The 25,517-nt window shown below is 42.8% G+C and overlaps 1 protein-coding gene across 7 annotated transcripts in view; it reads right to left on the reverse strand.

Annotated features, from left to right (window-relative positions):
* The window catches only part of DOCK3 (dedicator of cytokinesis 3), a 301,031-nt gene that overhangs the window by 72,524 nt on the left and 202,990 nt on the right, over positions 1-25,517 (reverse strand). For all 7 annotated transcript variants that reach the window (XM_018038221.1, XM_018038220.1, XM_018038222.1 and 4 more), the window contains exons 13-20: positions 20,864-20,952; positions 16,341-16,466; positions 6,527-6,651; positions 4,872-5,034; positions 4,093-4,199; positions 3,379-3,550; positions 2,934-3,031; positions 687-770 (exon numbers count right to left, since the gene is read on the reverse strand). In XM_018038221.1, coding sequence (XP_017893710.1) covers positions 687-770; positions 2,934-3,031; positions 3,379-3,550; positions 4,093-4,199; positions 4,872-5,034; positions 6,527-6,651; positions 16,341-16,466; positions 20,864-20,952 — 964 coding nt within the window. The remainder of the gene's footprint in view (positions 1-686; positions 771-2,933; positions 3,032-3,378; positions 3,551-4,092; positions 4,200-4,871; positions 5,035-6,526; positions 6,652-16,340; positions 16,467-20,863; positions 20,953-25,517) is intronic.

The raw sequence follows: 25,517 nt of genomic DNA on the forward strand, positions 1-25,517 counted from the left end.
AGACTTTAAAGTATCTGGTTGTCCTTGAACACATAGTCCTCCTGAAGGACTGGACATGTTCAGCAAAACGCACTGAATATTCAGATCACTGTCTTTTCTCACTGAGCAACCTTCTGAGACTCTGGTTCCCAGACAACTGTTTACAGGGAGAGGGTGTGATGCTCAGACCAGCACAGAGACTCTCTGCTTATCCTCTGTTTTTGTTTTTGATATTTATTTACTTGGTTGTGCTGGGTCTTAGCTGTGGCACACAGGCTCTTTAGTGGTGGCATGTGAGATCTAGTTCCCTGAACAGGTATTGAACCCAGGCCCCTTGCACTGGGGGTGCAGTCTTAACCACTGGACCACCAGAAAAATTTCTGTATCCTACTTTGTAAGTGCAAAACGAGCTGTCTTGTTTCCTTTATTGGTCTCTGGGCCTTTTGTTGGTGTAGGTCACTATTTCAGCAACCCTGCGATAGTATGAGACTAAGTATCAAAACCACAAAGCAGAGGTCCAGATTTGCTCATTTAGATATGTGCCAGGTAGGCAGGTTGTTGGTCTTCCTTGGTGACACTCATCAGTCCCTTTCCTGTTGGGCTCATCTGCATCATGTGCTGACTCACTCAAATAAACTGCCTTCCTCAGATTTTCAAAAAGTATGTGACAGGAATAATCAATAAAAATCAGGAAAGGTAAGACTTACCAAAGACTGAAATACCAGCAGGCCATATTTCTCTGTGTTATCATCCAAAATCACAAAGAGTGTATCTAAGATGTCCTGCAGAAACTGCAACAGCATAAAAACCAGAGGGCTCAGGTCTTAGGACCTTGGACACACGGTCAGACGTTCAAACACCAATGAATTTATCTCCCAAACAAACAAAATCAAACATCTCCTAAGACCTCAAACTACCACTTAAAAATAACCTGGTATTCCATCTCCACCTAGCCAAGAAATAACTAGGTGAACTTTGGGTGTTTGATTACAGCCCAAAGGGCCCTAAGAGAGACCTAAAGAGGCTCTTCCTGTTGGGGAAGTGCTAAACTTATAAGGAAAGAGCAATTACCTAAAAAATTTAGACCACCCATAAAGAATAGCAATCTTGAAGGCAACATAACTGATTTTGATGCCAAATTCACTTTTGAGAAAAAGTGCTTTCTTTCCTGGGACCCTGAAATTCAGCAGTCTCTGACTGTCTACTATGACCTACCTCTGTAGAGGACATCTGGATAAGGATGTGACAAGCTAGGCCTTACCTACAGAAACTTATTTTTTGGTCTAGAAATTAGTATCCCAGGAGAAGAGAGAACGCAGCTGATGAGGGCTGTCAAAGAGGGTAAAAGATCTGGAGACAACATTTTTCTTTTTTTGAGCAAGTGCCTTTTTCTTTCTAAGATGCAAAAGTCCAGGGAGAGAATAATAAATATTCATGGATGCTCCCAGTCTTCAAAAATCAAACCTAATACTCTGTTGTTCAAAATGCAATTTAATGATATAATGTTTACAACTTGCTTCAAAACAACATAAGGTAGAAGGCATGGATGAGGGATTTATGGGCAGGGCTGGCCAGGGGTTGATGACAGTCAGGGATGAATGACAGGGAGATGTAGGGTTATTTATTCTGTCTGCATCTTTGGATGCTTGAAATTTTCCAATAAAAAGTAAAAGATAATTAAAATGCTAGCATATTCCCTTTACTTTCTCTCCTGGCTGGCTTGAGACAAATATTGATGCTAAAACCAGAAATGCTGGTAGGATGTTCTCTTGTCAGGAATGTAACAACTCAACCTTAAAAAGATCACAGAGCTTTCATAGTATGTGGTCTGTTCTACTGGTGAAATTTTTAATATGTTTAGAAGGAAAAAATGCCCTGAGTGTAAATTTATCTCAAGTTTCAAAACTAGCTTGTATAAAGTTTCAAAAGCTTGTTTGTATAAAGAGTTCTTTTAAAAATTTATTCATACAAGACTTCATAAAAGTACAAAGAAATACACAGACTTTAAAATTATCCCTCATTTGGAGACACCGTGTTGTGTATTATTGAGTCAATGGAGCTGTAAAATAAAAGTACAGACAGTGCAGTGGTAACAGATTTGATCCCTGCCATGATGGAGCCAAGAATGTCCACACACGGACAAGGTGCCTTTTTGAAATTCAGTCTCTAGCCTACATTCCACTGCTCTTGCTGATCACCCAAAGCACCTCCATTCTCCTCAGTTGAGTTCAGTCCATTGTGCAGAATCCGCCTACCAGGCTTTCACCATTGGGAAGTGCCTGGGATTCTTCTTGGGCTCAAGTCAGGTGGGCAAACACCTGGCTTCTACACGGTGTGGAGAAGCCCTAAGGGTAACAACTGGGGTTGGGCAGTGTTGCTGTCAGTTTGCTCAGGCCATTAGATGGGAAGTGTCACAAAAGGACATGAGAAAGCCCATGAGGCAGAGAGCAGGGTAGAGTTCCCTGGTCTGGACTCTTAAGTGAGAGACTGGGCAAAATCAGGAGTTCCAGTTCATGGAGAATATTTAGAGTTCTTCTAGATAATCCAGAGAGTGGGGCCAGGAGGACACCAGGCTGGGTTTGTGGTAGAGGTTTAGAGAGTAAGCGAAGAAAGGAAGCGAGCGGAGACCTAGAGGCATGCAGGCAGCAGCCCACACTGGGATTGTTTCTGAGAGGCTGCCCTTTAATTATCACTTTGCTTTCTGGGAAGAAAAACAAGCCAGAAATAGGGTTTAAAACTTAAATATTGTTTCTAAAAGGTAATAAACCTGATGTGATACCTACTTTAAAGAAAGAAGCTAATTGAAAAAAAGAAAAATAACTTTATCTCTACTCACTTAACTATATACCTTAAAAAGTGGTCTCAGAGGCTTATAGGCAGAAATCAAGGGGAAGTAAGGCCCTCTGCCCAGATTCTTGCTCAGCTAGCACATGTGAATTGGGTGAAAGCCATACCTTAACAATTTCCTCCCCACTGACATGACGCAGCCGCCCAAGGATGTCCATGATCCGGTCTGGAAAGGCCTTCCATTTCAGCAGAGCAAGGAGGTCCACTAGGAAGCAAGCACCAAAAATGGTGAACCCTGGCTATGTCATGGGCAAGCAAAGCCTAGATTCCCCTTGCCAAGGGTGGGTGGGATCTAGAGAGACAGAAACAGCTGGAAGCAGTGAAACAGCCTCCAGAGTGCTGCGATCAAGGCTACAGACACATCTGCAAAACCATGGAAAACCCCATAGCTTGCTATTACCAAGTGATTCCTTCAGCTTTGAACGAGAAGAATCCCCTCACTGTGGCATGAAAAAGCAGAAGCAACAATTTCTGTCTCTTGATAAATATCAGCAAGACAAAGCAGCAAGTGGGGACAGTGGAGGGCTCCCCACTGCGGGCACCCTGGCCTACCGTTCTGGGTGAGCTTGGTGGAGGAGAGCTGTGTGGAAATGAAGAAAGACTCTTTGGTGCTGCGCTGGAAGATGAGGCTGGAGGGGATGTTAGGGCAGCCATTGTAATCCTCTTTGCAGCAGGGCAGGCCCAGGTACAGAGCGTGGTTGTTAAACGTGCTATTCTCATCACACTGTAGGCATAAGTAGAGGACACAGAATATTTCTGGAACCATGCCACGTGTAAAACATCAGGTCCCAGGGAATTTTGGGTTCTTGAGGCTGGACCTTGGACCTCAGGTCCTGTCAGAAGAGTGCTTCCTAAGCACTTTAAAAGCGTTTTCCATTTCTTCCCCCAGAATGGCTCACATGCCTTTTAAAGAAAACATGGCGAAGCTCACGGCCTCTATCTGTTGTGCAGGAAACTTTGGGTACCAGCTATGCTGTGATAGCTGACAGAATCAGAGTCTCAAATGGCAGGTCTCCAAATGTACGAGCCAAGGCTGTAATGGCACAAAGGGGCTGAATAATAGATTTCCACGACTAGTGGAGTGAGAAGTTGGAAACAGAGGCCCTGCTGGTGTGATCTGTGGGAAAAGACAAAAGCCTGCCCACAGGTGCCCTGCTGTCTCCACCTGCACCCCACCCTAGATCCTCTGGCCCACTCGGGGGAACCACCTGACCGAGAACCACATGTGAGAGTGGTCTGAGCGGGGGACAGACCCAGGCTCCGTACCTTGTACACGTAGAGCTCATGGATGTCATCGGAGAGGGTGGTGCCATCGTCCCGCATCAAGGGTGAGAATGCAAAGCCGAAGAGTTTCTTTTCCCCTTTGTCTTTTGCTGCAATCAGAGGCAAGCATGAGTTGTTCTGCCTCACACCTCCCTTTCCAACAGAAATTCCCTTTTTCCTTATCACCTTGTGTGCTTTACTTCTTTGTCCCTTACTTTGTTCATTAAATAGGTAGCAACCTGATGGCAAGAAGGATCAGAAATGTACTAGGCTGAGTTTCCATTTATATTGCAAGGTACACAGGCTACCTAGAACCAAACAGAAACTACATGGCTAGTCTTGATAAACCAGGGGCTCTTTAAGAAGGAGTTTACTATATACAAAGGAAACCCCCAAAGAGGAATGACTCTGGCAATTATCCACTGTCCAAGTCAGACACTACAAAAGGCCAACAACATCAGATCTCATTTTTAAAAAATATTTCTTTTTGATGCGGACCATTTTTAAAGTCTTCATTGAATTTGTTACAATACCTAACTAGGGATCGAACCCACAACCCTGGAACCGAATGTGAAGTCTTAACCGCTGGACCCAAGGAAGTCGCCAGATCACACATTTTTGGATCACTGTCCAAAAAACAGTCTCTGATGACATCCCACCTCTGCGTACACAACTCCTCATTTTCTTGCCCTGATACTAGTAAGAACTCTTATTTCTGTCCCAGAGAAGGAAGAGTTATATTCATATTCTCAAAGCAATGTGGAGAGAGAAATCTCACTCACTGGAACAGTGTCTGAACTCGAAGCGCAGATGGGAGCCTCGGAACCGGTCAATGGGGATGGGCAATTTGATAATCTCTCCCCAGCGAGGACTGTTGCTGTGGTAGAGGACGAAGGAGTGGTAGGAACTCCTGTTGGGCTCTCCTGAACCCAAGCTGATGCAGTCCTGGAACAGAGAAGCAGAGCAACATGCCACCCTACTGGAGGGGTCCCTTGGATTTCTCTGTCGGACATTTCACTTCTTCCTTTGTGAGGGTCTTATTTTTCCATCAGGCCAAATCTATCAGGTGACTGAAATTCAGACTCTGGGGGCAACTGTGAAGATGGCATACGGAGCCAGCAGTCACAGTGCTCCTTGTTCTCCTTGGAGCAGAGGCAACCGCACACACCACTCAGTTCACCTGAAGGAAGCTGAGTGGTGTCATCTGAATCTCTAAGGCAGACTCTTCATCCTCATTAAGAAAGAAACGGACTCAGCAAAGTCAGCTGTACACAGAGCTTTCCAGATCAGAGAAATAATTAAATAACAAAACGGAGAGAACCGGTTTTCTAATCTTCAGCCCAAAGGTGCACTGGCATTTTATGCTGCCTATGGCTGACTGTTCTTGGACATAACCAAGGTAGACTAGATTTAACTTGACCCCAGTTTCCAAATATTACTGTGAAAATGCAGTCCCACGCCCCCCGGGAAGCTGCAGGCAATACAAGCCGGAGCAGCTCCTTGTCCACACAGGGCAGAGTGAACAGCTGAGAGCTCTGCTGACCCCCACATTATTCATGCAAACAAGAATCGCCTTAGTCCTTGAGGTGGGTTTTTTTTAATGACACACATATCTCTGTTTCTAATACCACATCTACCCTCCATTTCTTTCTATTAAATAGCTTTGAGAGATGACTGTGACTAACTTTACCTCCTTCCTTCTGTAAAATGTGGATGATCATTGCTGTTCTGCCTACCTCATGACGCTGTTGTCGACACACAGAAGCAAGGTTTGTAAAAGACTGATTTGCCTTCTACCATGTGGCATGCAAACAATGCCTTCTCATTTGCCAAGGACTTGACCATGACTTGACTGAGGGAAAAACTGACATAATGAAAGCAGAAAACAGCACTCCAGGTCTTCTTTTTTAATCAAGAGTGTCAGAGGGTCCTTGTGCTGCACTGGTTGGAAACCACCTTTGGGGGCCTGAGTCTGCTGTTCCTTGTCACATAACCTGGTAACAGCAAGTGGGTATACCCATTTACTAAAGAGCAAATATAACCTTCTATATTAGCTCTAGGACCTAATAACAGGTCCAAAAGAGTGGGACCTAATAACAGTTACCAAAACTAAGCAGCTGGATGCTAGACATGTGGCTGAAAAAGTAACATGTAGGACAGAACTGGAGGGAATAGGTCTAAATGAGGACAGGAAGGATTCAGGTCAGACACTAGGAAGAATTTCTGAAAAGGCTGTATGACCCTGGAAGTCATTATCAGAGCATACTGCAGGGTTTCCCTGAAGAGAAGCTAAGGTGGAGAAGAGTCTTAGGAAGTGATTTGAGTTCAGTCCCTCTTGAGGAGGATGGGTCTGAGGATGGGACTCTGGACAAAGTCCACAGAAAACTGAAATTATTACAGGATTAGCTGCCACTTCAAACTGACCGGCAAACCTTACCTTCAAGATTTCACCATCTGCGTAAAGCACATACATGGTCACTTCAATATTCTTTTGTACACTCTTTCCCCCTCTCTCAAAATCCCCCTTCTCCAGGGTGAGGTACAGGTCATTGCGGATATCACCTGTGGGGAAAGAAGTGCCACGTATTCATGACTGCAGAAGCCACTGTGCCCCATGTGCGTGGAGGACAAGGCTAGCATCTGGATCCTCCAGGGTTCAGGGAGGTGCTCAGGGCATTCCAAGCTTGGTTAATCACAGTAGACGTTCCACCAATATCAGTGCAGCAGTACTCAGGTGGGTTAGTCATGTGTCCTCTCAGTCTGAATCTTAATGCTGTTCACCACAGCTTGGCTAGGGTGGGAAAAGGCAGACTGCGGGGGACTGCTCAGCCTCTCTCCCCTCCAGAGAATGGCTGTAATCTAATCCTCCAAAAGAGGAAAGGTTTTACAATCAAAAGGAAGAGCACTTCCTTTAATCGTATCTATGTCTTAACCACTAACTCCTCGTTCTTTCCCTCTTTCCTACCTTTCTTTTGGCAGCCCTCCATCTTTCTGAGTCTGCCTAGAGGATACACTGCTCCTTCCTTCTGCAGGCTTACCTAGTTAAATTCCCTGCTGGGGTGCCAACAGAGGTCACTAGATGGTCAGGTTTTCTTCTTTTTGTAGCAAGTGCTCTGGGAGCAGATGACTCCCCAGAAGCGCAGGTTGGGCACTGGGGCAACAGTGTTGGGCTCCTGTGCTTTGAGACCAGCCCCTGCAGCCCACACTAGCGGAGCCAGCTGCAAGTCTGAAACGACCCAAGTCTCAAACACCTTTTTCTTTAAGGGGGGTGGAACTGTCTGTTCATGTATAAAAGGAGCTTATATGGGCTGCTCTAAGCTTCTAAACCCACAAAGTGACCAATTTTACTTAACATAAACTAAAGAAGGGCTTTCGACTTGCAAAAAAAGAAAAAAGTGAAGCCTCTTGGGGGTGGGTGGGGAGGGAATGTTCAAAGGAAGAAAATGACAAGGGAAACCAGGTGAGGCCAAAGTGAGGATGTGCTGGCAGCCTGAAGAGATCAACTGAAAGTTAATGGAACAATTCATTAACTTGCAAAGCAAACCAATTCAGAAAGCAAAGTCTTTCCACTTCAGTTTCTAGAGAAACTGGCACATCTAAGTCTGTTCATTACTTGGGATCACAATAACATAAAGAGGCTTTGTTTTCGGTGAGCTACTGAGCTTTCTGGTTTGGCCAGGTACTTAATGAGAGCCTCTTTTCCGCACTGCCCACTTTTCTAACTGTGGGTGTCTGAGTGTCTCTTACACATGAAACAGTGATAGACTAAGACTGGCCCATATCTTGGGCTTTAGGGGTCTTCATGTCCAACCTTCTATTCTTAATGTTGCCTTCCTGCCCTACGAGTACTGTCTTGTGTTTTTTGTCACATAATACTCTCAAGAGAGCAGTCCATGAGGAACGATTATTCTCTGACAATGCAGAGAACTTTAACATGTGAAAGCTATTTCCCTAAACAAATAGCCCTGAGGCTTCACAAAGGGAAGAGGAAAATGCCTTCTTGAAAATCACATGCAAATGCAACTGCTGGGCAGGTGGGACCGACTTCAGAGGGTCCATCCTTGCAGTCTGTACAGACTTTCCTCCTGGGCTGAGTAGAACCTCTGCTTTGAATTCTGATGAGTCTAGAACTTTAATCTTCCTCTTTTGAACAATCCTACTTGGGTCCGCCTTGACTTTCTTGCATTGGAGAAGGAAATGGCAACCCACTCCAGAGTTCTTGCCTGGAAAATTCCAGGGATGGTGGAGCCTGGTGGGCTGCCATCTACGGGGTCGCACAGAGTTGGACGCAACTGAAGTGACTTAGCAGCAGCAGCAGCAGCAGGTCATTAAAAAGAGCACTTGTGTGCAGGTAGGGTGGGGAAGGCGAGCAGGAGGAGAAGGAAAACTCAAATGCGTCAGTTTGCTACTGTCAGAACAGAGGATGAAAAAAATCAGCCCTGAAAGTAAAATTCAAAATTACTGGGAACTTAACTATAGGTTATTGCCATTATAATGGGGGAAATCGGAGTTGGTTATACCTTAAATTTTTAAAAACTGGAACAGACACCTCAGAGCTTTCTCCTGATAATAGCCTCTTAGTTACATATTAGCTTTTCTATGGAACTTAAGTAATTATTCAATTTCTAGGATGATTTGGCATAAAGTGAATAGAGAATTTTAATGTCTAAAGAATAGGTGCTTTGTTTAAAATTACCCTGGTTTAAATCAGCACTCTCTGGAAGTTATTCTCAAGACAATTCATGTGACTCTTCAAAGCAGATGTTGGCTACCAGCAACAGTATTCTAGCTTGTACAAGCATTTTAAATTTCTGTGGCTCTATACAAAAGGTAACATATTATAGTAAGTATGTCCCTAAATGGAACATTTCAAACTTTTCCTAGCATTGTACGATATAAAATACTAATATCAAATTGGACATCATGTTACAGATGGATAATGACAGAATTTGGTCTGTTTTGGTTTTACAGAGTGAGTTCATAGTTTCTGAGCCGCTTCTCCAGGGTATTTTAAACCAGAATGCTAATTTCAAATGAAGCACTGAGTTAGATATTCTTACAGGTTTTAGTCTTTTAAAATTTTCTATTTAAATAGAACGCCTTTTGTGATCATCTAGAAAATGTGTAAATACGCATAACTGTACCCTCTGAGTTACACACTGAAGCAGCTTGATTTCATCAGATCTTTCTTCTTTATTTAGAGAATAGATCTGCCTAGAACCAAGGCCATTCTCAGTCAGAATAGTTGCAATTTTGTAAATTATGGCCTCAATTTTAAAAACAGCTCTTTGTAACTGTTAATGTAGCTGGGGCCTTCTCCTCAAAAGCTCTCTGGAGGATCATTTAAATTGAACTCTCCACTAATTCTCAAGGAACTAGAAGTAACAAATGTGAAGAGCTCCAGGATTTAATGAGCCAGGCCTGCCTTACAGAGAGCTTCCCAGGGTCCCCGCTGTTCATAGCTATCCTGATCGCACGTTACATGTTTACAAAAACTACTAGTAGGATCGTGGGTTAATACTGTCACCATGAGGCTTGTGTAAACTTTAGCACCAGTGGCCTGGAAATATTACCAGGAGAGGCATGAGGACAGGCACCTTACAATAAGGTTGGGAAAGAGAAGGCCTGAGCAGCAGTTTCTGTGATTAGTTTGGAGACCACTGTGTATATCTGAATCATCTAGGGAGCTTGTTAGAACTAGATTTCTAATATTCACCTTTAGAGATTCTAGTAGGTCTTGGGAGGGGCTTGTGTACTTGTATCTTTAAAAAGCATCAGGTAACTCAGATGCTCTCCAGGGTTTAACATCAGGGGACCATAAAGTGTGGGTCTGCTGGGAAGATGCTAGTGAAGTCTGTCTGGGGGTGTGGAACTGGGTAGCTCTTAGGCAGCATGGAGGATTGATGGGACGGGTATGGAGAGGGGGAGGCTTTTTGGAAGCAAGTGGGAGTATGTATTGTGGAGGGCAGCCCTGATTCCATTTGCTAGGTGTCCTCTGCTTCCTAAGATTGGCAGAGCCTCTAAGAGCATCAGCAATGCCTTACATCTCTGAATGCTTGGTGCTCAGTTGACACGCAACAGAGTTTCTTGAATGGGAAGATGAATGAATGAGGCTGTTCTTGTAAGAGGGCTTCAGAATAAATAATCTTTGTCCCTTTTGCCGTTTCACACAGAAGCCAGTGACAGCTGTTGGTACAGCTGCATGTCAGAGAACTAGGGACTTAAGAGTCGGCAGAGGCTGGCAAACTTTTTCTGGAAGAGGCCAGATAGTAAGTACCTTTCAGGCTTTGTGGGCCACATGTTCTTTGTTTTCACAACACTTTTAAAACGTAAAAAACCATTCTGAGTTGGCAGACAGTATGAAAGGCTTCTGGATTTGGCCTATGGGCTATAGTTTGCTGATACAGTGTTCAACTGTCCAGAGTAGCGTCACTACCCAGCAACACTCCGGATTCCTAGAAGTCGACACAAAACAGCTGCTGGGGAGGGAGCCAGGTCAGGGACCTGAGGCCGTCTGACGATGTCAGGGATTGGCCTGAAACATTCTGGGGTCCTTAGAGAGAGAGGTCTCAGAAGGAAGCAGTGCTTTGCAGCTACCAGAATCCCAAGGGGCTGGGAAGCACTGGGACAGAGCTGCATCCAGCAGAGGGAACAGCGTGTGCTTCAGCAGCCAGGCCTGATCATCCAAAGACCTGCATCCTAGTGCGACTTTGGAGAAACAGCTCATCACATGTTTGCAGGTCTCCTCTGAAAGCAGTCTCTACAGAGGTTTCAGAGTCTTCGAGGTCCAGCTCAGGCATCAGAGTCTCTGTTAGCAAGATCGTCTCTTGCCAGACACACCAGCCTTACTTGGAGCTTGGGGGGCACTACGTCTTGCTCGGATTCTTTATTACATTCATGTTCCTTCTGTACAAATGACTCACACCACATGTGAGGCTCTGGGTTCAAGGATAATAGTGTTAACTACTATATTATTTAGAACTTGTCCAATTTGAGACAGGATTAGAAAGAGCTTCTGTGGATAGTGCTTTCTTTCCCTTAAGACCATGTAAAACTAGAACACATCTTCTCAAGGAGACACTGCAGCCTGCTCGGGATGGGGCCACTTCTATCTCTTGGCAGAACAGGAGTCTCCTGACAGCATTCACGGAGATGTGGAGATGTTAACTACCATCCTGTATGGACAGTTTCAGACATGTGACCAAAGTTTTATATGCCGGAGTAGCTCTTATTCTGAGAAAGAGACTTAAAAAAAAAACAGGCTCTTGGGAAGATTTCTTTAGAGTACCCAGGAAAGACAGGTTCTTTCTTTTTCCAACCAAGTCTTCGGTGTCACACTTCCATTGGTTTCTATTGCTATAAAGTCAGTGACGTTCTCTGCTCTAACAGAATGACAGGAATGGGCAGGGAGTGACATCACTGTGTATGGTTATTCCTTTCTTGGGTCAGGGATGTGGGGATATTCCAACCCGTTGTGGGACCAGACGTGATCATTCCTAAACCATCCCTTAGAGATACGGCCACAGCTTCGTGTGACACTCAGACTGACCACAATCTTTTGAATCTACTTGTGGTAAATACTGTCATCACTCTTTTGAGAAGAACTTTTCTTTCAAAAGTCATGAGATGTGTCCAGCAGAGCTGATAAGAGCAGCTTTCTGCCTTTCTGATTCTTTGCAGCTTGGGATAAGCCCTACTCATTTTCTTTTCAATGGGAATAGCTGATTTGTCTCATAAAAATCCTTTCCTGTATCTATTCACCTAGGGCTTTGTAAGGTTTTCTAAATATTCCAACATATCCTTAGTTTTCTCTGATCTTAATAAACACCTAAAGTAATACACAGTCTCTAGGTTGGGCTGGTAGCTTCCCTAACATTTTGTCAGTTATCCCAAAAGGTGAGGCTGATGAAGGATTAATAATGTAAATGACACCCCACCCCAGTATTGCCACATTCCATGAAACAAATGAAGATGGAAACAAAGCAGGCATAAGCAGACAGGACACACAAAAGCAGGAACTTACACCCAACTATCTTCATCTCTGCACCAGAAAGAAAGGGGCGAGAATGAGGGGACAGCACAGAGAGAAACAAGAACAATTAAGACAAACAGGAAAAGAGAAAAAAACATCACTTGCAGGTTGGTGATGAAGCATGCACTTTATATCAGGGGTCAAAGCAAAGGACAGAGTGTATTTCTGAGCACAAGGGCAAGAGTCGGGGGGCCCCCTTGAGGGCTGCCATGCCAGCATTGCTGCCTTCTAAAGGGCAAGGTCAGGGCAACCCAGAGAGGAGCTTGTACCAGGTCTGATTCAGAGAGGGGCAAAGCATCCCTAAAGCAGAGTATTCTTTAGGACATGGTTCTCAAAGGGGGCCCTAAACCATCACCTGATAGCCTGTGAGGAATACAAATGCTCAGGTCCCACCCCAATTCTCCTGTATCAGAAACTCTTGGGGTGGGTTTAGCAATGTGTTTTTCACAAGCCCTGCAGGTGATTCTGATACATACTAAAGTTAGAGCAATACTGGTTTAGGGAAATAAAAAAACTTAGCCATTAGCTAGAATATATTAAAATCACAGGGCAGATTTCTTCTCACAAGAGAGAAGCTCATTTAACTAATATGAAACTTGACCCATAATGCCCACAGTAAATGATAACCTTACAAATTCAAGGCTTAGAAAACAAGTTAAAAGGTTTCTTTCCCACAGAGCCATGACAGGTCTGCATTCCTACCGACTCCAGGGAATAGACTCTCCCAGAAAGCTGACACTTAGAAAACTGCACAGAAGCTGGTGGCACACCCCTGCTGGCTTAGACGAGGTTTGGAGGAGGGCACAGACCACTCCTGAGCAAGAGGTTTTAAATTATTCCCTTTCAGTTTACAGTCTTTTGGCTGACAGTTTTCTTGAAAGTTCTAATTGGGCTAATGCTGACAAGTGAGTCACAGAAAACTCATTCACCTGAAACGTCTGCCCTGCTCCAGTATTTCCTCTCCATTTTCTTGAAAAAAATCTCAAGGAGTAAAAGTGTGTTGCAGAGTTATTAGTTTCTGTAATGAACTAAAATGAGTTGGGAGGGAAGGAGGAACTACCCACAGAAATATGGCGATAAACCAACAAAAGGCTATTAGGTGCTCAGTTTCAAAATCAGGCTTAAGTTCCCATTTGGTTTATTCTTCTATAATCTTGGATGGAGTTTCCTGGGTTTATGTGCCTTCTCTGCAACTCCCAGAACACCATGAGCAATGGTGGTCTTGCCTCGTGCTCACTACCGTGAGTCATGAACACAGCTGGATGCCTATGCAGTCTGGGCCTTGGCTGTGGCAAACAGCAGCACATCTCCTGTTCACAGCAGTCACATGGTGTATCTTACACACTCATGGAAAGCAACAGGAGACCACTGGAAAGCCCTTTTCTGAAATCATGTGTCAGATACTGGTGTGGTTAGAACTTGTCTAAATGCTGTAACTCAGACCTATAAGCTCTGTCAATATGCTTTGACAAGGACCTGTCTGGGCCATCTGACATAAAGGACCTCTCCAAATGAGTATCTAGTAGTTTCTCCCAAATGCTGGTAGTTTCAAAATAAGAGCCACAGTATATGAACCATTCTAATTTTTCCATGCATTCTAATTTCTCAGACTTCAGTGTTGAAATGCTCACAGTTACTAACATAATTCATTTCATTGTTCATTTCTCTTATGACCATGTGTCAAGAAGCTGCAATTGCTTGTAACTCGGTCATACCAGCACCATGAGGGCCAAGGGACCACTGCAGCCCAGATCCAATATTCCCACGGATGAAGAGTGGACCAGCTGCAGGTGGAGGGTGACCTCACAAAGGGACTTCCCGTCACAGACATGGTTTCCCAGGACAGGTGGGCCACACCTGGAAACACTGCTGCACACTTTTCCTGCTGATCTAGCAGAACCTTCAGGGCTAGCCCTATCACCTCACCCAAGGAGGGCAAACCCACTCTCATGATATCTTGTGGGGGCATTAAAGGCACTGTCAGCTGTTGGCACACAATCTGAAGAGTGGCAATCTGTGCAAATATTCTTTCCTCGATTTGTTTCATATGGCAAAACCAATACAATATTGTAAAGTAATTAACCTCCAATTAAAATTAAAAAATTTACATTTAAAAAAATTCTTTCCTCAAGAGGAGGTAAGGTAAAAGAGAGGAGAGACACAGAGAGGACTGCTTCCTGCCTGTGAATCAATCCTCACTTTCAGCTCCAGCACTCAATACTTCAAGGGCAAACAACTCAGCAAAGAGCACATTCACAGCCCCAGTCTGGACACCCTAGGACTGCCAGTGTCTCTGTCTTGTGGGGCAAATCAGATGGTGACACCTCAGCTGCCCAGTGGAGGAAATGCTCCTGACACTCTGCTTGCCTCACCAATGATACTGATACTGCTTACTTCCAACGTCATATCCAACTTTCTCAGAAGCCCTTTATCAACCTGTGTGCCAATGACACACAGATTCAGAGTGCTCACAAAAAGATCTCTTTCCACAGGTGAGGTATGGATGCTGTAACTCTTGAATTTAAAGTCTGCTTAAAGATTTTTGACTGAAGCTTGTTTCTTTCTAGTCTCTGCTCACTTTGTTTTCATTCTATGACTGTGTGAGGGCTAAGAGGAAGGCAATGTCCAAATCTTAGACAAACTAGTTCTTAAAAGAGAGAAAGGACTTCAAGCATATCTTTCAGAATATATGACTCTATATCATGAGCCTAGATAGCTCATTTAAAAATGATCATCAGATCAGTTTTGGTAATCACCAATTATTTCTTCAGTGACATGTTGCCAAGAAGCTAGGGATGATGTCTGGGCTCTTCTCCTGATTACTAGGGTCACAGAGGGCTGAGAAACACTGTCAGGACAGGATGGGAGACATGTCCTGTGGAGGACATCACTCTCCACAACAACTAGATGAGGGCCTTTCATAAGCATGGAGTCTTCTAAACATTTAAAAATAAACACAGAATTGACAAGGAATTGATTAAATGGCCTAGGACTGTCACTCAAAAGATCCTCCTGTGTGCATGAGCAAGAGACAAAGGCTGTTCACAGCAGCTTGCTCTGCAGTCACAGTGTCTATGGAGAGAGAATAAAAGCGACAGAAAGCAAGTCTGGGCATAATGTGGGGAGCGGAAGGACAGCTGGAATCCATCACACAGCCTTCTGTATGCTCAGGCCATACTCTCCCCTGGGTATATGCTGGCATGTATTTCCAATAAGAGGAGTTTTCAGGACCATGGAGAATTCCAAAGAGGTGATTATTTAGACTGGTCACTATCAGTTCAGTCTAGCCTGGCTTGGCTCTTTAAAAAAAAAAGTGAATAAGCTTTTAGCAGAACACTGAATGAAACTCAATGGAAAAGGTAGGGTCATGCCTCCTGTAATTCATCCAGACAAGGAGCTATTTCCTTGTTCTTCCTTCCTTCTTGTTCCCATCTACTCTGGTCCCAGACTGCCTCCCATCCATCAGAGCCACGCCTCTATCCTTCCCTCATTCCCCACAGCCCCCTGTTTCTGATGGCCTGTTTGGATCCACTGCTCTAGCTTGACCCACATCTGCCTCACTAGGAAGCATGAGTTTTGGATTAACCTGCTGGAACCACACTTGAGAGCCGATGCATTCCCACTTTCTGCCCTGGCTCTCCATCGAGCATTAGGTGAAAGGGGTTAGGACAATTTCTGGCCAGGTGGTACTATTCACACTGCCTAACCTATACCATTTTACCAATCCGTTTCCCTGATATGGTATGGTGTTTTCATTGTTATGATTCATTTTTCTGATACAAATATATCTGCTACTCCTACATGAACCAGATTCACTGACACTACAGGCATTATTTTCCTTGAAGAGGATGTTCTTATGGGGAGATTCTCTTCTAAGATATGTAACTGAAGGGAAGAGTGTAAAAAAGGCATCCCTGTGAGGAGCTCTGTGTTGATTCCTAACATCCAGTCCCCACAGGAGACAAAAAGGTTCAAGAGCCAGACTGTGCTGTGTTGCCCTGGTGAAGATATGTGGGGGCTTCCGGAAAAGAACAAATGCCAACAAGAGCCAGAGGAGCCACTGGCTGCAGACTGCAGTCAGCACCCTGACTCTGGCTGCAGAGGCTGTCGATGGCTGCCGGGCTCCTCATAGTGTGGTTTGCCACCTGCTCACAAGGGGAGCACCAAACTCCGTTCTCCTAACCCTTCTCCCACCCCAGCCCCAAGAGGTTCTGCCTACCTGGCATGATGACATCAGGAAATCCCAATTTTCTTGTAATTGCCAATCCCCTATTAAATATCATGGGATTTTCTCTCCTAATCTGTTCCATGTCTCCACGAAGAAGCTGCAGAGAAATGATAAGACCTACAAAAACAAAAGCATTTTTTTTAAACTCAGAATCACACTTCTACTCTAGAAAACACATAAAGAGTTTTTTTCCCCCCCCCAGAGAAAAATGTGCAAAATTCAGCATTTTTCTTGAGAAAAGTTTTGAGGCAGAAAGTATACATTATTCTGAAGAGATATTCCAGAAACCTAAAAGAATCTAAGTCAAAACCATCTCAAAAACCCAGAGGACTATTCTATTAAAACTCAGACTGAGATCTGGGAGATCAAGGTGCCCTCCTGTCTGCTCCCGAGCATCCCGAAACCTGGGCTCCCTGGTTTAGCCACTAAAGTATCTGATCGAGCTTCAGTTTCTTCATTTACTCAATGAGGGAGTTGAAACATGATTTCAAAACAGCTTCCAAGTTAAGCCTGGCCAAGATGCAGTTAGACACACACTCCAAAGAAAAGCAGCCTATTTCTCCTCCCGGGTTTTCCACAATTGCAAGAAGACCTGCCCTCAGTAGGGCCGTCCTAACTGAGGCTCTCTGAAGCCTATGGTGCTCCCAGCACAGAGGGCGGGGTGCTTTTCTAACACTGTTTACATGGCCAGTGTCTGTGAGTCATGGACAAAAATCATAAGACACTGACAATGGCATGGAAACTTTGGTCATTCTGGGAAGGAAGACAAAATTCAGCATTCTAACCTTGTTAGGTGATGGTGGAAACTGCTTTTTGGTTGTTTCTTTTAATGTATTATTACCGCTATCCCTCTTTTAAAATGTTTTCCATGTTTTAAATACACCATAGCTTCAGAACTTGTAGCCAAGGGTAGCTTTTTATAAATAAAATACATGAATACAGCAAAGAACACTATAAATATTGGCATGAACAGTCTTCCAAATTGCAACTTGTCTTGTTAAAAAGTAAGGTTCTTGCTTTAGTCCGGCTTTAGGTGAGGGATATGAACTCCCTTTACCTTCCAGCACACTGCGTGTATGTAGCTCCTTGGCATCCAGGCACGTGTGAGGAAAAACAGGCTCTTAAAACCAGTGAGAGAGGCCCTGAGGAGCCCCACGCTACAGAGTTTTAGAGAATTCAAGTACTCCCAGCTGAGCATCTCAAACTTTATAGCCTCTGGGTTGGAACTGCTCTGAGGACCCTCCTAGCTGAAAATATGCTGACCTTGATAGAGGTTCTTCTCAACAACTCTAAGAACTGCCATGCCTTGCAGTGGCTTTACACTGTCATTTAAGAGCAACTTGGGGGATTCCCTGATAGCTCAGTTGATAAAGAATCTGCCTGCAAGGCAGGACACCTCAGTTTGATTTCTGGGTCAGGAAGATCCTCTGGAGAAGGGACAGGCTACTCACTCCAGTATTCTTGGGCTTCCCTTGTGGCTCAGCTGGTAAAGAATCTGCCCACAATGTGGAAGACTTGGGTTCAATCCTTGGGTTGGGAAGATCCCCTGGAGAAGGGAAAGGCTACCCACTCCAGTATTCTGGTCTAGAGAATTCCATGGACTGTATAGTCCATGGGGTCACAAAGAGTCAGACATGACTTGATTGACTTTCACTTTCAAGGGCAACTTTGTATTTATAACAGGTTTATAACATTAAAACAAAGAAGGTTATATAAAAGAAGTTATGAAATACTTTCAAGGTAAAAATTATCTGGAGAAACATGGTTCTATATAAATGTGATAGTTATCTTCAAGAGTATATTAAAAGTTCACATGTTTTTATTTATATGTAATTGAGGTGCAGTAGATGTATAATATTATGTAAGTATCAGGTGTACAACAGAGTGATTCTCAGCTTTCAAAGGTATGTTCTTTCTGTAGTTATCATAAAATATTGGCCATATGCTCTGTGTTGATATACCGCTGTAGTGTGTTTATTTCATGCACAGTGGTTTGTGCCTCTTGGTGCCTCACCCCTCCCCATGTCCCTCTCCCCACTGGAAAGCAAGACCTTGTTCTCTATATCTGAGTCTGTTTCTTTTCTGTTATATTTACTAGTTTGTTTTACATTTTAGATTCCACATGTAAGTGATATCATGAAGTATTCCGTCTTTCTCTAACTTTTGTCACTTGGCTAATACCCTTCAACTCCACCTATGCAGCTGCAAATGGCAAAATTTCATTCTTTTTTAAGGTTCAGTACTATTCTCTTATACATGGCCACTACATCTTCTTTATCCATTCATCTGGTGATGGACACAGGTTGCTTTCATACTTTGGTAATTATAAATCATGCTTCTATGAACACTGGGGTGCGAGCATCTTTTCAAAATAGCATTTAAATTTTTTTCAGATATATACCCAGCAGTGAAACTGTGGGGTCATATGTCTGTTTTCAGTTTTTTGAGAATCCTCCGTACTGTTTTCCACAGAGGCTACACCAATTTACATTTACACCAACAGGATATGAGGGTTCCATTTTCTCCACAGCCTTGCTAACGTTTGTTATTTGTGTCCTTTTTGACAACAGCCATTTTGACAGGTTTGTGGTGATATATCATTGTGGTTTTAACCTGCATTTCTCTGATGATTAATGATATTGAGCATCTTTTCATGTGTCTGTTGGCCATCTGTATGTCTTCTTTGGAAAAATATCTATTCAGGAGGTCTTATAGATTTTTAAACAGTGCTTCTAATTTAATCAAACATTTCATATTCAGTTTAGAATTAATGCTAACATGTACAATTACACCAAGATTTAGATACATATTAAACACAGTTTTTAAATAAAGGCAGGAAAAAAAAGGAGAAGTTGAACTAAGATGAAAGCTGCTTTGAAATAAAGATTTTCTATTTCAGTTTCCAAATGACTGATAATGGCAGACTAATCATTGATTCTCATTAGTCAGGCTTCCTTGGTGATGCCAACACTGAAAAGTGATATTAATATGTGTCTTTTTTTGGGGGGGTGCAGGGTATGTAGTCTTTGTTCAGGAAAACACAGACTTCACAATGTGACAAACCCTGCAACACTTTTGTTCACTCTGGATTCGAACTGCAACTCAAGTTACCTATCAAAGCACAAGGAATTCACCACAGAAAGAGCAGAAAATGCACTATGGTCAGAAGTAATGGCCAAAAAAACACATGAAAAGACGCTCAACATCACTGATTATCAGAGAAATGCAAATCAAAACTACAACAAGGTATTCACCACTCACACCAATCAGAATGGCCATCATCAAAAAGTCTACAAATACTGGAGAGGGTGTGGAAAAAATAAAACCCTCCTGTACTGTTGATGGGAACGTAAACTGGTACAGCCATTGTGGAGAACAATATGGAGGTTCCTTAAAAAACTAAAAAACGGGACTATCATATGGTCTAGAAATCCCACTCCTGGGCATATATCCGGAGAAAAGCACAATCTGAAAGGATACACGCACCTAAATGTTCACTGCAGCACGGTTTACAACAGCCAAGACCTGTAAGCAATGTCCACTGACAGAAGAATGGATAAAAAAGTTTGGTACATATGTATAATGGAATATTAGTCAAAAGAAGAATAAAATGATGCCATTTACAGCAACATGAATAAACCTAGAGATTACCGTACTAAGTGAAATAAGTCAGATAGAGAACGACAAATATTATATAATACTACTTATATGTGGAGACTAAAAAAATGATACAAATGAACTTATTTACAAAACAGAAATAGTCACAGATGTAGAAAACAAACATGGATCCTAGGAGGGAAAGGAAAGATTGGGATTGACATACACATCACTATATATAAAATAAAAAACCAATAAGGACCTTCTGTATAGCATAAGGAACTCCACGCAATACATCTGTAATGACCTAAATGGGAAAAGAATTTTTAAAAGCGTGCCTATATGTATATGTACAACTGATTCACTTTGCTGTAAACCTAAAACTAACACAACACTGTAAACCAACTGCTGCTGCTGCTGCTGCTGCTGCTAAGTCGCTTCAGTTGTGTCCGACTCTGTGTGACCCCATAGACGGCAGCCCACCAGGCTCCCCCGTCCCTGGGATTCTCCAGACAAGAATGCTGGAATGGGTTGCCATTTCCTTCTCCAATGCATGAAAGTGAAAAGTGAAAGTGAAGTTGCTTAGTCGTGTCTGACTCTTTGGGACCCCATGGACTGCAGGCCACCAGGCTCCTCTGTCCATGGGAGTTTCCAGGCAAGAGTACTGGAGTGGGGTGTCATTGCCTTCTCCAGTAAATCAACTATACTCCAATAAAATTTTTTTTAAAAGAAGTATTAATAATTAGAGAAGGTTTCAAATCATCACACAAGGAAATAGAAACTGCCTGAAAAGGAGAATAAATGTCTGTAGGAAACAACTTTATATCTGGCAACTGATCAGCACAAATAAACTAAGGTGTGTATGATAAGCAATTGCAAACGCAACACAAAGTCTTCTAGTGAGAGAAGCACCTTACCGTGACTGGCACTGGGGGCAGAGTACTTGGCGCTGGACTTGCGGATGATATTCTCATGGATCTGGGACCACTCACTCTCGTTGTTGCACCTGTAACAGAAGGACAGGCATTATGACAATCAAGAGTTTTAAACATCTGGTCTGATGTTCAATGTGCAACAATACTTTCCTACCTGTCAGATGGATTCATGTTGATGTATGGCAAAACTAATACAGTATTGTAAAGTAAAATAAAATAAAATTTAAAAAAAACAAACAAATAACCTACTGTATAGCACAGGGAACTCTATTTGGTGCTCTGTAATTACCTATATGTAAATGGAGTTTGGAAGAGAGTAGATATATGTATAAGCATGGCTAATTCATTTGGTTGTACAGCAGAAACTAATGCAACATTGTAAATTATACTTCAATAAAAATTTAAAAATTAAAATACATTAAAAAAAAGAAATGAACTTACATTTTACTAAATTAGACAAGGCCTGTTTTCTTGGAAGGCACACAGAAGATTCACATTTGGGGAAAGAGTAGAAACTCTAAAACTAACCTCTGCAAATATCTCTAAGTAGCAAAATATCCTTTTGTCTGAAGTAGCACTTTCCTGAGTGACCAATTTTTTCTTTGTTAGTTCCTGACACATACTTGCAACTAGGCACTAGAGGAAAGTTCCCGACAGAGGAAAAGAACAGTTCCTCTCAACAAGTACTGCTGTTTAGAAACTTCCATGTCTTGCATTGGCTTTATACTGTCATTCAACTGTCACTATAATGGACTCAGAGAAAAATCCTGCTAACCTCAGGGCAATGTGCATATTTGCCCGTGGTTTTATTTTAGCCAGATCAAGCTAAGAAGAAAAGTTTAAGAGAGTAGCGGGCTTGGTTTGCTGTGAACTCTTCTGTAGTCAAGGGGAAGGAGGCCTTAGAGTGAAGTCTGGATGCCTAAATATGTAAGAATAAAGTTCTTTCCTAGGAATTTCAGGAGTGGAAGAAAAGAGAGAATGGAGGAACAGACCTGCACCTCTGCTAATTTCTGACATTTTTAGAGTCTTCCCCTCTAAAGAACATGTCCAAGAAAGCTGCAGTCACACAACCATTTGGTACAGCTTAGGAACAGAGGCTAGGAAGGGATTGCTCATCTGAAAGTAGACACATTGATGAAACAACTGAAATGAGATTAGGGCCATCTCTTGGAAATTCCATGGGACACTGGGGGTCTTCATAGCCTCAGCCCCTCCTTTCTCCTGTTAGACAGGAAGAACCACTGACCCCATAAAACATAGCTTATGCACAAAGGAAAACCCACAAGATCTTTCCACGGTTACTTAGAAGTGTGTAGTCCGGCACAGCCACTTCCAAGTGGAAACTCCAGCGAGAGTTCTATCATGTGCCATCCAGTGGTGTGAATGAAGCACAACTGGTTTCTAAATAAAAGACTTTGTATAGAGACCATTCAGAGATAAAGGAGGTTGGTCACTAGACTAATTTTTTTCTAACCAGTAGCTCTTCTGACTTGTCAGTCAGTATAAACAAGCCTCACTTGCTCAGAGATGTTGCAAAGAAGTGTGAGAGACAAGGTTCTCACAGTCCAGAGCTGTGAGGATAACTTCTGCTCACAAAATGCCTTCCAAGGAGAGGAAGGGAGACAGTGTTCTTTAGAACGATCACTTGTGATGAACAGCTCAGTGGGAAGTCAGAAGTGAGAGGTGCTGGCAGCAGCGCACCGCGCCCCCCATGTCTGACATGCATACGATCGCATCTCTTCCAATCAGCCACCACACCAGAGAAGTGCCCAGCTGGTGAGGACCCAGACTAGTCTTGCAGTCAGACTCCTGTCGCTTTCTAGCTTTACAAGATCAGTAGTCCTTTCTGTAACAGAAATCTGACTACAGTTTGTCAGAAATAGTGTACTCCCCCACCTCACTTCAAAGTAAGAGTCCTGACTAATGCACGGTATGACGCATACAGACAATGATATTGTACTATAATAACACAACATGATAAATATCGCTTCACCAACAAACATATTACAAAATATAAATACATCAAAGTAACACATTATACATCTCAAATATACAGGTATAAAGTACACACACAGAAACAAAAGAATTCCTATAATAAACAAAACCAAAAAGAGTTTTGTAAATTAACTTCCTCTCTCAATGGGTGGTATAATTTCAGTGCTTCTCCAATAAAATACTCACCGGCTCTTTGGCAATATACTGAAGCTGGTGCTTTACCAACCACATCAATAGTGACAATGTGTATTACTTCACTGACATCTACCTTTCCAGCCAATACACCCAATTCAGATGCCAGACACTTGAGGGCTTGCCCCTCATATTCTTCTCCCTTTGTACACCCCTTAACTATCAGTGGCCTTCAGAGCTCTGCATTTGCAGCCCATTTCCTTCCTACCATATAAGCTTTCTGGGCTATCTCACCTGCTCCCATGGTTTCAACCAACACCAAAAGCTGCCAAGACCCAACGCAGTGTCTCCAGCCCAGACACGCTGCTAAGCTCTTGACCTGCATGGCTACAAGACAGCTTGGCGTTTCCTATCCACCTGTCTGCTCTGAGAGATTGCTTCTGAGTAGAATCCACTAGCTCATGAAGCTTTGTTAAAATCTGTCACAAATGACCTCTCTTCTTCATGGCCCTGGTTCAGCCATTATCGTCTCTCTTTCAGACCAGTGCAGTCACCTCTTAACTGGCCTTTCGACTCTCTTCCTTTCTAGAATGCCAAGGAAACTACCCAAATCATCTGAAACTCAGTGGATGCAGAGTCATCAGCATATTTTAACCAATCACTAGCATATTCTCTAAGGAAAAAAAAATGTAAGCATTTATTAACCAAATGAGTTATGATTATAATGAAGCATGATTATGTTGTATCCAATCAAGTTAATATTTAGAGCATGATTAATGATGTCGATGGTTTGTCCTCAATCATAAAACACACAAGGGACTGTAATCCAAAAGAGGTCTGTGTGCCTCTGTGGCACACCTTCCCCACAGAGGAGATAACCAGCACAGGCAATGACGTGGCACTTCACCACTACATGTCCAGGGATTTTACGGATGGCCAACAGGCACATGAAAAGATGCTCAAAGTCACTAATTATTAAAGACGTGCAAATCAAAACTACAAGGAGGTATCACCTCACACCAGACAGAACTGCCATCATCAAAAATTCTACAAACAGTAAATGTTGGAGAGGGTGAAGAGAAAAGAGAATCTTCCTACACTGTTGGTGGGACTGTAAATTGGTACAGCCATTATGGAAAACGGTATGGGGGTTCCTTAAGAAACAAAACATACAGCTTCCATCAGATCCTATAGTCCCACACCTGGGCATATGCCTTGGGAGCGCTCTAACCCAAAAAGACACATGCAGCCCAGTGTTCACAGCAGCACTTTGAACAACAGCCAAGACATGGAAGCAACCCACATGTCCATCAATAGATGAATGGATAGAGAAGATACAGTACATATATGGTGTACACACACACACACACACACACACACAGGAATATTACTAAGCCATCAAAAAGAATAAAATAATGTCATTTGCAGCAATATGAATCTGCCCAGAGATTATCATACTAATTGAAATAAGTCAGAGAAAGAGAAATATCATTATGATATCACTTATATGCAGAATCTAAAAAGAAAGGAACTCATTTATGAAACAGAAACAGACTCACAGACTCAGAGACTGAACTTACAGTTACTGGGGGAAGGGTGGGGGGAAAGGACAGTTAGGGAGTTTGGTATTGACATGGACACATTGCTATATTTAAATATGTAATCAACAAGGACCTACTGTATAGCACAGGGAACTCTGCTCAATGTTATGTGGCAGCCAGGATATGAGGGGAGTTTGGGGAATGTTGTGATAGTTTCAGGTGGACAACAAAGCAGCTCAGCTATACATGCCCATGTATCCCTTCTTCCCCAAACTCCCCTCAGAGTTCCCTATGCTAAACAATAGGTCCTTGTTGATTATATATTTAAATATAGCAATGTGTCCATGTCAATACCAAACTCCCTAACTGTCCTTTCCCCCACCCTTCCTCCAGTAATTGTAAGTTCATTCTCTAAGTCTGTGAGTCTGTTTCTATTTCATAAATGAGTTCATTTCTTTTTAGATTCTGCATATAAGTGCTATTCTCCAATATAAAATAGAAAGTTAAAAAAAAAAACCTCATAAACTGTGAGTGGGGAATAAGTGTGCATGCTGTGCTAAGTCACTTCAGTCTAATTCTTTGCAACCCTATGGACAATAGCCTGCCAGGCTCCTCTATCCGCGGGATTCTCCAGGGAAGAATATTGGAGTGGGTTGCCATGCACTCCTTCAGGGGATCTTCCTGACTCAGGTATCAAACTCACTTCTCTTAGGTCTCCTGCATTGGTAGATGGGTTCTTTATTACTAGCGCCACCTGGGAAGCCCCAGGGAATAAGTAATAGTAATACTCCTCAATTGCACATCTGTGATTGAGCACATAATGTGTTATATACATTTAATATGATTTAAAATATGACTAAAGTGATAAATTTAATATTTTATCTAAGTAGTTATTTATCTATTTCATTAAAGTTGGCCTAAAAAGGTTTGAACTTTTTTCAGTGCGAAGTTGGAGAGTGGTCATCACA

This window comes from Capra hircus, chromosome 22 (assembly GCF_001704415.2).
Source record: "Capra hircus breed San Clemente chromosome 22, ASM170441v1, whole genome shotgun sequence".
Classification (NCBI taxonomy): Eukaryota; Metazoa; Chordata; class Mammalia; order Artiodactyla; family Bovidae; genus Capra; species Capra hircus.